The sequence below is a fragment of the Corvus brachyrhynchos genome, unplaced genomic scaffold (genome assembly GCF_000691975.1).
Source record: "Corvus brachyrhynchos isolate BGI_N302 unplaced genomic scaffold, ASM69197v1 scaffold223, whole genome shotgun sequence".
NCBI lineage: Eukaryota > Metazoa > Chordata > Aves > Passeriformes > Corvidae > Corvus > Corvus brachyrhynchos.
In genome coordinates, this window is record NW_008237174.1 from 718,616 (window position 1) to 731,987 (window position 13,372).

At 57.3% G+C, this 13,372-nt stretch overlaps 1 protein-coding gene across 18 annotated transcripts in view; it reads left to right on the top strand.

Annotated features, from left to right (window-relative positions):
* Nucleotides 1-4,251: 4,251 nt before the first annotated feature.
* The window catches only part of KIF1A (kinesin family member 1A), a 35,444-nt gene continuing 26,323 nt past the window's right edge, over nucleotides 4,252-13,372 (top strand). For 9 of the 18 annotated variants that reach the window (XM_017728759.1, XM_017728760.1, XM_017728762.1 and 6 more), the window contains exons 1-13: nucleotides 4,252-4,403; nucleotides 8,862-8,938; nucleotides 9,038-9,217; nucleotides 9,707-9,772; nucleotides 9,909-10,087; nucleotides 10,425-10,536; nucleotides 10,909-10,986; nucleotides 11,302-11,367; nucleotides 11,639-11,656; nucleotides 12,025-12,100; nucleotides 12,211-12,289; nucleotides 12,497-12,639; nucleotides 13,046-13,072. In XM_017728759.1, the coding sequence (XP_017584248.1) occupies nucleotides 4,298-4,403; nucleotides 8,862-8,938; nucleotides 9,038-9,217; nucleotides 9,707-9,772; nucleotides 9,909-10,087; nucleotides 10,425-10,536; nucleotides 10,909-10,986; nucleotides 11,302-11,367; nucleotides 11,639-11,656; nucleotides 12,025-12,100; nucleotides 12,211-12,289; nucleotides 12,497-12,639; nucleotides 13,046-13,072 (1,207 nt within the window). In that variant the 5' untranslated portion in view covers nucleotides 4,252-4,297. The remainder of the gene's footprint in view (nucleotides 4,404-8,861; nucleotides 8,939-9,037; nucleotides 9,218-9,706; nucleotides 9,773-9,908; nucleotides 10,088-10,424; nucleotides 10,537-10,908; nucleotides 10,987-11,301; nucleotides 11,368-11,638; nucleotides 11,657-12,024; nucleotides 12,101-12,210; nucleotides 12,290-12,496; nucleotides 12,640-13,045; nucleotides 13,073-13,372) is intronic. The other 9 variants (XM_017728763.1, XM_017728765.1, XM_017728774.1 and 6 more) reach the window with 1 other exon arrangement.

The window sequence follows — 13,372 nt, forward strand, 5'->3', positions numbered from 1 at the left end:
CCCCCCTCCGCCTCCCTGCATGTGGCAAGAGCTGCAGCCCCTCAAGCCCTGGGTTGTATGGGAATCTGTTGTCCGCCCCCTTCCTGGCTACCCTTCTCTGTGCCCAGCAATGCTGGGCACCCACTGGCGCTCACAGCCTTTTCTATGCAGCTTTTCCCTGCTTGGGGTTTGAGTGTCTGGAAGAGAGGATGGAGGGAGCAAGGATGGCAGGTGGGGTTTCTTTGCAGGAGAGACGGGGAGCAGAACCCCTCATCCACATCCTTACATTTGCTGCCTGCAAACTGAATCTGCATGGAAATTCTCAGGCAGCTGCAAACTCTGCCCTGAAGCTGTGTCCCGCACTGGGGTGGGCAGGAGGTGAGGAGGGACAGGGCAGCATGCCTGTGGCAGCACTGGGGAAGCAGGGGCTGGATTTCATCTGAGCATGGGGAGCACTTGCCCTTGTCCTGGGCTGTCCTCTGAGCTGCTTCCCTGCCTGCAGGTGCTGCTCTGGAGAAAACTGCACTGTCATGGTCCCTTGTCCTGTGTGGGGCGGGAGGTGGGTGAGGAGCTTGGCTGGCAGGCGTTGATGGTGCCATGTCATCCGGCAGCATGTTCCCTGCTGCCCTAGAGGCAGGACAGAGTCCCGTGGTCCCAGTCAGAGCTGGGGGGCCCCAACAAAGGGTGCAGGGGAAGGACTCACCACAACAAAGCCTGGCAGCTGCTGAGAACACACTGGTGCAGCTAGACAGGGCGTCCACCCTCGCCACTGAGGTGTCATGGGGTTGGATGCGTGCAGACAAAGGGAAACTCACCTTGGATTTCCCTGCGTGCAGGCAGCTCATCATCTGCTGTAGCTGGGGGACTGGCAGCATAGCACACTCCTTAGCATCCTTTGGGGAAGAGCTTGCTTGTTGGTGGCACTTGGGGACAATGCTCCCTGTCCCATTGGTCACCTCTCAGCAAGGGATGCTGCCAGCTGGTAGCCCTCGGACTTAAGAGAGGTTTCATTAGCTAATCTCTGCCCAATTAATCTTAGCTGATCCAGTTAATCATGGCTCTCTAGGCCTTTTGCTCCTCACTAGGGGTGACCGGTGTGTCACAGGGATGGGCAGAGCGAGCAGGGTGCATGAGAAGTGGGGGAAGAGACGCCCTGCAGAATTGGGGGACAGGTCCAGATGTTCACCCTGGCTCCCTGGCCCCAGGGACCCCCTTGGCCATTCCTCTCTGCAACCTCCCTTGTGTGTGGGGTAGCCCTGGGAGGCAGCAGGGAGGGAACAGGGAGCGGGGTTCCAGTGCTGGCCCGCTCCCAGCCCAAGGCTGGTCACGGCTTATTGAATTTCTCTCGATGGCAGCGGATTAAGCAGGTGGTGGCTGCTCTCACTGTCCCCAGGCAGGGCGAGCTGGCTGGGCTCAAGCCACCCACAGGCTGGGGGGGCTACCTGGCCCTGCCCCTGGCCCTGCTCCTGCAGCCTGGCCCCTCTCTTTACAGGATGCTGAGTGCCCATGACCAGTGATGCTGTGGCTCACGATGCTCCTGTGTTAAGTGGGTGCAGGCTGAATTCCTCCCTGCAGCTGAGCCAGGGAAGTGAGTCAGAGGAAGGGAAGGAGGGTGAAAAGCAGCTGGGTCAGTGTCTGCTGGTGGTCCCCAAGGGCACACAATGTTGCCTGGGGTCCTTGTGCTGCCATGGCAGGGATGGAACTGGAGAGCTGCAGAGGAGCAGAGGGAAGCAGTGCATTGCCAACCAAGGAAGCTGGAGGAAATGGATGGAGCAGAAAATGGAGCTGGGGCTCTGCAGCAGGGAATACTGGCTGGGAGAGGAGCTCACACTGCTGGGCAAGGAGAGCCGGATGGGAATACACTGGGATATGGCCTGTGGATGGCAGGGAGAGAGAAAAGGTCCTGCTGGTGAGGAGGGGGTTTCTCATGGCCAGCAACAGTGGGGGTACGGGGTGTGGGGCTGACCAGGCAGAAGAAGGCGAAGAAAGGAAAGCAGCATCAATGGAAGGTACACAGCAGGATGAGGCACATGGAAAAGTGGTTCAAAGGAGAAACCAGAGTTTCTTCATGGGAAAGGATAGAGCTGGAGTGGCTGGGAATGGCACAGGGCGGGGAGGGAATAAGGGCAGGGGCTGAGGTGGCCCGTGGCAGGCAGCAGGCGGTCCTGGGGCTGGTGGGCTCACTGATGAGGGTGCTGTTCTGGTGGCTGTGCAGGAGGCAGGAGCCCAGGGACCTGACCCACCTCTTCAGAGCCCTGGTACCTGGAGAGGCTGCAGAGCTGGGGGAAGGAAGCTGTCTTGCCTTGGGAGGAGAGGGAAATGTTTGACATCGGCAGTCAGGTGTGGATGGGATTTAGCCTGCGGATGAATCCATTGTCCTTGAGTGGTGCCACAGGGTGGAGCAGCTCGAGCTGATGGCCTCGTGAAGATGCAGCCCTTCCATATGGGAATATATCCAATCGTTTCATGGGAAAAACAGCTTTTTCATTCCCCCTTGGCAAACACTTCTGTTTAATTTTTCCTTTCCCCCATGTGAGTGGGGAGGCAGAAGCCACTGGCAGGCAGCAGCCCACTCGCTGGCTTAGGGACTCAAGGGTGGTGTTAAACACCTGCTTAAAATAATCCAAGCTCAAGAAAGCCTGAGACCAAATGCTTGAACTCTGGAATTTATGGGTGTGATCACTGGCTGAGCACAGTGGGAGCTCCGGAGCCGTCGCAGCGGGAAGATAAGAGGAGGGTTTGGGAACTCCAACAGAAGAAGCTTTGTCCTCTGCGTGCTGTTGGACATGCCAGCACACTTTTAAAATAGGCAAAGGGTTTCTGAAAGGCAGTGCCAAGCTTGTAACACTTTCTTGCTGCAAATTTTTCCACTGTGCCTATGGTTTCCTCCCACCCCCTTGGAAATCAAACCACAGCTGTCAAACCTCAGGTAGTTTTAAAGCCATCCCCTTCTCTTGGGATACTTTCTATTCTGTGGATTTGCTTTTTCTTCCCTATCCCCCCCTTTTTTCCACCAATTCTCCTGAATTTTTCATTTCCACTATGGGAAAACACATCTCATGTTCGAGATCCATCCTTACTGCTCCACTTCCTTCTGGTCATGGCACATGTAACCAGAGCTGTGCCGGTGCTCACTAACGATCTCATTCCTCCCTGATCTCCTTCCTCCCAGAGCAAGTATCCTGCTGGCAAAACCCAGGCTTGAAAAACACTCGGGAATTCACAGACACCCCCGCAGGTGGGATGCCAGAGGAGCAGTTCCTGCCCATTTTCTGAGGGGCCTTGTGCTCCATTTTCACCAGCAGGCTCAGCATGGGGGAGCCAGGGAGCAGGGAAAGGCAGGAAAAGGGATAGGCGTTAGAAGGCAGGAATGGATTTTGTCAGGTTCAAAAGCATCCCGAAAGGTGCAGAGGAAGGATCCCAGTCTAATTTTCTGGCCAATACTCATGAGGCTCAACTGCAGCTCAGGGAAGGTGAGAATGGGCTGCAGAGCACCTGGGCACCAGCGCTGGGATGGGCAACTACTCTGGGAGATGTTGGTGAGCAGTTTGTTTCGTCTTGTGAGGTTTGTGATCAATAATTTTTTAGCAAAAGGACTGGAAAAATGATGGTAAACTGGGAGCTTCAGCTGAGTGCAATGGCCACTGGCTTCCCAGGAAGGGCTGCTGGTGCTGATACTGCACGTCTGCTTTGTGGGAGCTGAATGGGAGGGAGGCACATGCCAGCGACTGTGTTCAACAGCCGCCTCCTTTCTCAATGGAATGCCAGCGCTTTCCTCCCCGCTCCGCTCTATCCTGCTGCCCAGTCCCTGCTTTGCTGGGCTTGGAGTGGAGGCAGGAGGCCTGGGTAATGGGCAGGGGTCTGTGGGCTTGCTTGCAGATTAGGGGGTACCTGCTCAGTGCCGCCCCGGGATGGAAAAGCTGCTCCTTGGGGCTTATGCTGATGCTGACAGCGCCTACAAGGCTCTGTCCACTGCTGTGGGTGGCCACCAAGTGATGCTGCAGGGTGATGGAGGCTCCAGTGCTGCCCTGGGGTAAGGGCAGGGATGGTCCCTGGGACTGAGCTGGGGGTCCTGACCTGAGATACGACACGGAGAAGGGAGAGGTAAAATGAGGGCAGATCAAGGTATGAAACAAGATGTCATCTTTCAGGCAGAGGCAAAGCAGTGTTCCCAGGAGGTTTCCTTGCACAGGCTTTCCATTCACCCTGCACAGCTGCAAGACATGGATTGGAATGCAAGCTTTCCTAACCCCCTTTTCTTCCCTTTTGCAGGACAGCCACTGCTCCTTGCTAGCAGGACCCACCTCTGGCCAGCGCGATGGCGGGAGCGTCAGTGAAGGTGGCAGTGCGCGTCCGGCCCTTCAACTCCCGGGAGATGAGCCGGGAATCAAAATGCATTATCCAGATGTCGGGAAGCACCACTAGTGAGTGCCTCAGGGGCAGGGGAGCTTTGGGGGCTGCCTGGGAAGGAGCACGTGCTGTGTGGCCACAGCAGCAAGCACTGGCCTGTGGGGATCCTTGGTGAGGATGCCTGTAGCACCCCGAGTCATTTGGAGGAAATGTGGGAAGGATATCAGCTTTCTCACAGAGAAATGCAGTCCTGCTGTTGAAATGGCAGGGGTGGGATCCACATGGCACTGAGCCCTTGGATTTTGGTGACAGTGAAAGGGGCAGTATTCCCCAGTAGGCAGTGAGGGAGGAATCATAGAATCATGGGATGGTTTGGTTTGGAAGGGATGTTAAAGATGATCTTGTTCCAACCTTCCGCTATAGATCAGGCTCTTCCACATCCAACCTGGCCTTGAAGCTGTGCATGGGCCAGCAAGTGGGTTTTGATGGCACTGCCTGGCCAGGTACCACTCACTGTAGCGTGCCAGGACCCGTCCCTGCTTCTTGGCCACAGCAGCAAGCACTGGCCTGTGGGGATCCTTGGTGAGGATGCCTGTAGCACCCCGAGTCATTTGGAGGAAATGTGGGAAGGATATCAGCTTTCTCACAGAGAAATGCAGTCCTGCTGTTGAAATGGCAGGGGTGGGATCCACATGGCACTGAGCCCTTGGATTTTGGTGACAGTGAAAGGGGCAGTATTCCCCAGTAGGCAGTGAGGGAGGAATCATAGAATCATGGGATGGTTTGGTTTGGAAGGGATGTTAAAGATGATCTTGTTCCAACCTTCCGCTATAGATCAGGCTCTTCCACATCCAACCTGGCCTTGAAGCTGTGCATGGGCCAGCAAGTGGGTTTTGATGGCACTGCCTGGCCAGGTACCACTCACTGTAGCGTGCCAGGACCCGTCCCTGCTTCTTGGGGGCTCTTGGAGATGCAACAGCAGCAGGATGCAGGGCTGGGTGGAAGATTTGCCAAGGGAATGGTGTGCTCGGGGTGGGGGATGTAGCATGGGGGCTTGGGGCTGTCCTGTCAGGAGCGTGTCTGGCCTTTGCCCCTCTTTAAATAACAGCTGCTGGCAGTACAGTGTGGGAATGGCAGTCAAACCCCTCCTCTTTGGCTCTGGAAGCGTCCAGATGGGACAGTGTCTAAAATAACTCCCTGCCTGCCCGCCCGCCCGCCTGGGGCTGCCTGCGTCACTGGTGGTGGGTGAGACACCGGTGCCAGCCACCCCCACCCTGCAGGCTGCTATGACAACCCTGGCGGTGGGGAGAGGAGGGCACCCAAGGGTGCAGGGTGACTCTGGGACCCCACCGGGCCCCCTGGTCACCCCAGGCCTAGGGAGCAGGAATAGGAGGTCTGTGAGGCAGCATCTGCTGGTCTCTGACATCCAGTGGGGGCTCTCCCTTCGTGGTTGGACAGGGATTCTCCGTCTGCCTGGGGTGCAGAGCTTCTGCCCTCATGCTGAGGAAGCCTCCTGGCCATTCAGGAGCTCCCCACCTACCCAGGGCCAGGGAATAGGCAGGGTAGATGTTCCCCATTCTGGTTCTGAAGGGTGGGGGGCACACCTGCCATGCCCCAGTCCCAGTCAAGAGCATCAGGCATCCCCCACCTCCACCGTGGCCGTGTTTGTTCAGAGATGTCTGCCCCTGCTCATCCTGCACACCCTGGCTGTGCCCCTGCCTCCAGCCTGTGCCTCTGCCTGCACCAGGGACGGCAGCAGGGCTGCGGGCAGGAGCCCTTTGCTGACAGTGAGGATTTTCTCCATGAATGGACAAACTACTGGCTAATCCTCTTGGCCAGGGGGCTGGGGAGCAAGTGTGGGGGCTCAGAAGCCTGCTTCTGCTATGGCTGGTGGAGGCAGGAGGATGCCAGTAGTGCCAGCAGAGCAGGACTGTCTCAATCCCCCTGGCTCCTTGCAGAGAAGCCAAAGATGAACATGTCTGAGGGGAGTGAGAGCAAGCTTTCCCCTTCCCAGGGTTATTTGTGGAGACCTTTGCATGTGCTGGGGCGGGGGCAGGTTGTTCTTCTGCCTAAAGCATTGTGCCCCGTGGGAGGCAGTGGGGCCCAGGGGGGGAAGGGATCAGCCTTTCTCTGCTGTCCTTTTGCCTGCACACTTCCAGCTGCCACAACCACCCACCTGCTCACCAACACTGCTGCTCTGTTGCTGTGCTGTCCCGTGCTCTCTGGGCACCAACACCCCCGACCCCTCTCCTGATGGCTCCCACCAGGATGGTGTGGAGGAGACCCCTGGCTTTGATCCCACAAGGCCATTCATGTTCTCCATCTGGAGCTGTGCCTCTGCTGGCTTTAAAATCTGGTGATTATTTACTCTGATGTGGGTTCTGGGCTTTCTCCTGCTTTGTGCCTGCCCACTCACTGGACTCTGCCATGCTGCTGGCTCTTCAGGGCAAGGCGAGGGGCATCTCCAGAAGTTTTCCTCCTTCCTGCTCCCTTGTCTCTATGCTTGTCTTTGCCTCCACATCCCTCCTTGCCTTTTGAATCCCATGGGCTCAGAGCATGAATCTTTTGCAGCAGCTTTGCAAAAGCCCTATATGCCTAGTCACAGGAAAGGAAGAATTCCACCAGCAGCATCCATCTGCCTGCAGGCAAATAAATGGGAATGACGGGCCATGGGAAGAGTGTTCCAGCTCAGGACAGGAGATGCCTGCTCTTGGGATGCTCCCTTCTCCCCTGTGTCCCAGTCTCTGGTTTCCCATGCCAGCTGGGCAGCTGCAGCTGGGATGCCTGGAGCCGCTTGGTGCCAGCCCCGGCTGCTTCTCTGCCCTGTGCCCAGCATGGGCTGGCACTGGGATGCAGAACAGGAGCCTTGTGCAGCTCCATCCCGCCTGCTCCACCACTCATTTGATCTCCTGTTCGCTGTGGTCAGTGTCACCTCCACAGGGCGGAGACAGGGCGGAGCCGAGCACAGGTGACCGGATGGCACGGTGGAGCTGCCAGGCTGAACATCAAGAGCCATCAGAGATGCTCCATCCTACTTCTTGCGTGACCTCTATGCCTGCTTCTCTTCACAATGCCCTCAGCACAAGAGCCAGGCGTTGGCAGGGATCAGGAATGGGCAGCCACCATGGCTGCCCATGCTGCCCACGAAGACCTGCTTTTCCAGGGACCTCCACATCCCTGTTTGCTGCTGCAGGATTGCCAGTTGTTACTTCCCAGCCCTTTCTCCTGGTAGTTAGTCTGCCTGGAATGCAGCAGGTGTCCAGAGCATTGGAGTCAGGCTGCCTGCAGTGGGTAGGCAGGCAAGGAAGTCGTGCCAGCCCCTCTTTGATGCCAGAGCTGGGCTTCTGTCCATGGTAAGGAGCATCTCAGCAGCACCATGCTGCGGTTTTATGGTCAGGGCTGGATCCTGACCCCACTTCCCACCCTTCCCCAGCCTGCCTCGCTGCTGTTGCAGGCAGGGCTGGGTTGTTCTCAGGTCAGAAGTGGTGGACCCTTTCCAGGGGAGCAGAAGGCATATCCATTGTGGCAATGGAGGAGGAATTCAGAGCAGAAAGCATCTATATGCATAACACTACACATCTGGGCATCAGACGCCACAGTAGCGAGCTGCACCATGGCTGGGGCTGCTCGGGAAGGCCCAGCTGGAATCTGGAGTGGGTTCGAGCCCTGGCTGACTGCTGGGCAGAGGAGGCTGGGATGGAGAAAGCTCAGGGCTTATGGCTTCCTCATCCTTGGTGGTGGCAGGGAGCAGCTGGGACAGTGGGCATAGGAACTGTGCTGCACAGGCCTCAATGTCACCTCAATGTCACCCAACATGGCTGGTGGCTGAATCTCGTGATTACCCGCTGGTTTGGGTTTCTCCTGATGCATCTGTCGTTTCAGAAAAAAAAGCATCGTAAATGCTCTGCAGGAGGAAAAAAACATCGCATGAGGAAGAGCAGTGATGCAGTCTCCAATTTCCATAGCAACGTCCTTTTCATCAGGGGATGACAAAAGCAGACTCTTGTTTCCGCTGGTGGTGTGACACGAGGCATTAATCACCCTGCTGGGGCTGGGGACCTGCCGAGGCAGGAGCCAGAGGGGCTCTAGGGCAGCCCTGACAGGGTTGCAGCTGCTCCCACCCCACAGGTGCCAGCATGGGAGCTTTGGACATGCTTCCCCAGCTGTGGGGAGAGGAAGGCTGTGACCTTCCTGTGCTGGTGCTGGGCTCCCATGGGCGGGTGTCACAGCAGGAAGGAACCTGAGGGAAGGAGTCGTGTCCCCCTCACAGTGTCCAGCAAGATGTTTGGGCAAGGCTCTGCCCTGTTCCCTGGGCTATGCTAGCCGTGGTACCCACCTCCTCTGCTTTCACTGTTGGGGTCTGGGGATTCTGGACCCATCTGCAGAGCTGGAAGAGTCCCAGTCCACCTTCCCGGACCATTTTTGGACTGAACCCCATCACGCTTCACCCCTCCCACATGGCGAGGGGAAGAGGTGGGGCAGGGGTACCACGGGTGGCTGGTGGCCTCATGTTCCCATCTCTTTGTCCCTAGCTATCCTGAACCCAAAACAGCCCAAAGAGACACCAAAAAGCTTCAGCTTTGACTATTCCTACTGGTCCCACACTACGGTAAGCATTGGGATGCCTGAGCTCACCTAGAGGGCTTGGCTGGGGAGAGGCAGGAGGGCCTCCTTGCCAAATTTCTCCATGTCCCCCTCCTCTGTGCAGCCTGCAGACATCAACTATGCATCCCAGAAGCAAGTGTACCGGGACATTGGCGAGGAGATGCTGCAGCACGCCTTCGAAGGCTACAACGTGTGCATCTTTGCCTACGGGCAGACGGGAGCTGGGAAATCCTACACCATGATGGGCAAGCAGGAGAAGGACCAGCAAGGCATCATCCCACAGGTATGCCTGGGGAGAGCTACCTGTCCCCTCATCCCAGAGGGATGCCCAAAGGAAAAGCAGAGCTGGGAGGAAAGAGGGCAGCAGGGTGGGAGTGAGGGTGGGTTTTGCCAAGGTCTAATATAGCACTACCCTGACAGTGAGCTGGCATGGCTCCACTGTGGAGTGGGGGGCCAAGGAGGGTCATCCAGACTGTCCAAGACTGGACGGACTGTGATCTGGCCACACAAGGCCTGTGTACATGAGCAACAGTTGTCCAAGTGCTGAGCTGCTTACCGAGAGCTGCCGCATGCTGGCCCAGCAGGACACAGAGGGGCTCTGGGGATGCTGATTCTCCATATCAGCATGGGAAGCTCTGCCAGCTCCCCAGGAGCCATCCCAGCACTCATTGGCTGGTTTTTGGGGTGAAAAGGTAGAAATCCCTGTGGCCTGGGCACCCCAGGCAGGAGCATCGTGCTTGCAGGGGGCTGAGCCTCGCTCTTCTGTCCGCAGCTGTGCGAGGACCTCTTCTCCCGCATCAACGACACCACGAATGACAACATGTCCTATTCTGTGGAGGTAGGCACCCCTCTGCCTGCCCAGCCCACTTCCAGACACCCACCTGGCTCCACAGGTTGTGCCAGTGTGCAGACCCCTCTTTGGGGGGTGCCTGGGTGGCTCATTCTGCTAGCTCTGCCCGTGCCCTCTACTCTAGGTGAGCTACATGGAGATCTACTGCGAACGTGTGAGGGACCTCCTGAACCCCAAGAACAAGGGGAACCTGCGGGTGAGGGAGCATCCCCTTATGGGTCCATACGTTGAGGACCTTTCCAAGCTGGCTGTGACTTCCTACAATGACATCCAGGACCTTATGGACTCTGGAAACAAAGCCCGGTGAGTTGGAGAAGAAGGAGATGGACAGGGTTTGGAAAGCTTGCAGACACTTCTAGAAGGTCCCGCTTCACTTCCTTACTTTGCCGGTCCAGCTGCTCTGGAGGTGGCAGTCCACTTCTCTCTTGCTCTCACCTTACCTTCTTCCTGCTTTCCAAGTGCACTGGAGACAGCAGGAAAAGGCCTGAACTTGTGCACATCTTCTCCCAGAGTCCTCCCTTGTCCTCCAGACTTGCCTTCCCACCATGTACCCTGTCCTGGCATGAGCCCTGGCCCCGTCCCCACCCACTCCAGTGTCTCTTGCAGAGTGTCACACCTCCCTGTCCTACTCTCCCTGCAGCACAGTGGCTGCTACCAACATGAATGAGACCAGCAGCCGCTCCCACGCCGTGTTCAACATCATCTTCACGCAGAAGCGGCATGACGCTGAGACAGACATCACCACTGAGAAGGTGAGAGCAGGGCCTGAAGGACTCGGGGCAACCCGCATGGATCCAGAAAGGGCTTTCGTGTTCTTTCATCAGCACTTGGGACGAGGTGGTGCAGCCTGATGGAGGGTTGGAGCAGGAGGGAGATAAGTCCCAGGCGCATTCTAGGCTCATGGTCCCTCCAGGGACTGGGCCCTGGACAGGATATTTAGCAGCTGGTGTCCTTCAGCCCCGCCTGCAAGGATATTCTCCCAGCTCCTGACCAAGTCCTTCAAGGATGACCCTGCAGAGCCCACTGCTGCCCTCAGAGCAGTGTCATCCTGCAAGAGGTTTTGGCTTCATGCTGGGCAAGGTTTGCTGTGCCCACAGGGCTGACAGCCTCTCCTCTGCCCACAGGTCAGCAAAATCAGCTTAGTGGACCTGGCTGGGAGTGAACGAGCTGATTCCACAGGAGCCAAGGGCACGAGGCTAAAGGTGAGAGCTGACCTGAGGTCCCCTTCTGCTGGTGGGGGCACCATGTCCTCCTCCCTCATCCCCAGCCAAAACATCTCCTTTCCTTGCCTGGTTCCTTGCCCATTGCACTGCCAAAATCCTTGATAGGATTGTGTTTGGAAGCTGCCTAGTGCCAGTTTCACCAGGGTCCATGAGTCCCAGCTGGGAGGTGCTGGTTACCCAGCAAGACCAGCTGCTCTTTGCCCACACCATGCTGGATATTCCCTTTTTTGTTCTGGGCTTTAATGTGGCTCTAAAATGGGGCCTGAGCATCTGGGCTTTTCCTCTTCTAACCAGGAAGGAGCAAACATCAACAAGTCCTTGACCACTCTGGGAAAAGTCATCTCTGCCCTGGCTGAAATGGTAGGTAGCCAAAATACAGACAAACAGTGGCACGGGGGGGAAATGGGCTCGGGCCAGCAGGGATGGGCTGGGCTCTGAGGGATGGAACATCCCAGCTCCAAGGGATGGGCAGACACATCCCAAGCTGTCTCTGTGGCTGGGACGAGCTGGGGTGGTGAAGGTGCCATCTGCATGGGGACCCATGCCACTCTCTACTTGAGGGCCAGGGATCTGTGGTGGGTGCCAAGGAAAGAAGCAGCTCCCTTAAACAGTCTCTCCTTTTCCTTTGCAGGATTCAGGGCCAAACAAGGTAGGTGCCCAGGCCAGGTGGGGAAGGGGGTGTTGGTTTTTAGCACAGTGAGAGTGGGTGGGAGTGGGTTGCACGGTGGTTTGGGAGTGAGGCTGTGCCTGGACTCAAGCCTTTCTTCTCCTGGGGGGCTGGCAGAATTTTCAGCTTCCTCCTCACTCTGGGGCTTTCAGTACCCAGCCTTAAACAACCCTTCCACATCAGGGTATTTCACAGGCAGGACCTGTGGACCCTGGCAAAGATGCCCAAGGTTGCAGTGGCTGGGCAGAGCCATCCTCCTCCAGGTCCCCATGGCTGGGGACCAGCTATCACCTTCCCTTTGAGGAGAGCAGGCAGCTTGACAGCCCTTCCCTTTGCTCTCCATTCCCCAGAACAAAAAGAAGAAAAAGACGGATTTCATCCCATACCGAGACTCGGTGCTGACCTGGCTGCTGCGGGAGAACCTGGGTGAGGACAGGGTGGGGGCTGTGGTCTGGTGATGGGCATGGCTGCCAAGCAGAGTGTGACAGGGGGCACAAGGACCAGCATCTCTCTCATGGGTGTGTCTTACCGGGTAGGAGGCAACTCCAGAACTGCCATGGTCGCTGCTCTCAGTCCTGCTGACATCAACTACGATGAGACCCTCAGCACCCTCAGGTAGGAAGAAGTGTCCTTGTTCTCCCTGCACTGAGCAAGAACAGGGGAGGCTGTCTGGGGCGCAGGCACTGCCACATGCAGATTGTCTCGGCACTGGGATCCTCCAAAGGATCACTTGCTGGAGGGGCCCTGCAACACTCTTGCTTGCCCAGCAGCTGGGGTTTTGCCCCTGTTCTCACTGCTGTTCAAGACCCTGCCCTTCCCTAGGTACGCTGACCGTGCCAAGCAGATCCGCTGCAATGCTGTCATCAATGAGGACCCCAACAACAAGCTCATCCGGGAGCTGAAGGACGAGGTGGCACGTCTACGTGACCTTCTCTATGCCCAGGGCCTTGGGGACATCATTGACAGTAGGTACCACGGTTGCTCTCTGCCAGTGGCTCCAGGCAGTGATGGGCTGAGGTTCCACCAGTCTGCAGGGCTGATGTCCCCACAGCCACCCTGCATCCTGCTCCACTGGCCCCATGGCAGCATCATGCTGCCTCTGGTGAGCCCCTGCACGCATGTTCACAGCCCTCAATCCCCTCCTGTCGCAGGGGGAGCTGCTTTCTGCCCAGGAAACTTTCCCTTCTTCCCTTCCACCCACCATCTTCTGCATCCAGCACCCAGCAGAGGTGCCAGGAAGGTGTTACTGGGACTGCACATGCCCATGGGCTCCTCCCCTCCCTGTGCTGTCGGATATCCTATTGAGATGAACCCCCTCTTGTTCTGTTCTCTCTGTCTTACCCCCCTCCCTGCCCTCTCTTTCTCTCTTAGCCCATCCTGCTGCAGGAGGATCCAAATGTGTGTATTCCCCATCACTGGTACTCTCTATTGCTTCCCGGCTTTTTGGAGATACAGGCTGTGCCCAGGGGCACCCGAGCAGCATGGGGAAGGGCTCCCGCAGCCAGCCCCTGCTGATGGAGCCTGCAGGCTGCCCATCCTCAGGGAGCTGGCACAGGGGATGGTGGCAGAGTCGTAGTTAGCACCTGCGCTTGGGATAGTGCTGAAGGCACCAGTGTCCTCCCACTTGGCCGTGCCAAGGGCCCAGTCTGAACGGGGACCTCCTCCTTCATGCTGTCTTGATGTTTCCTGTCGCTGCTG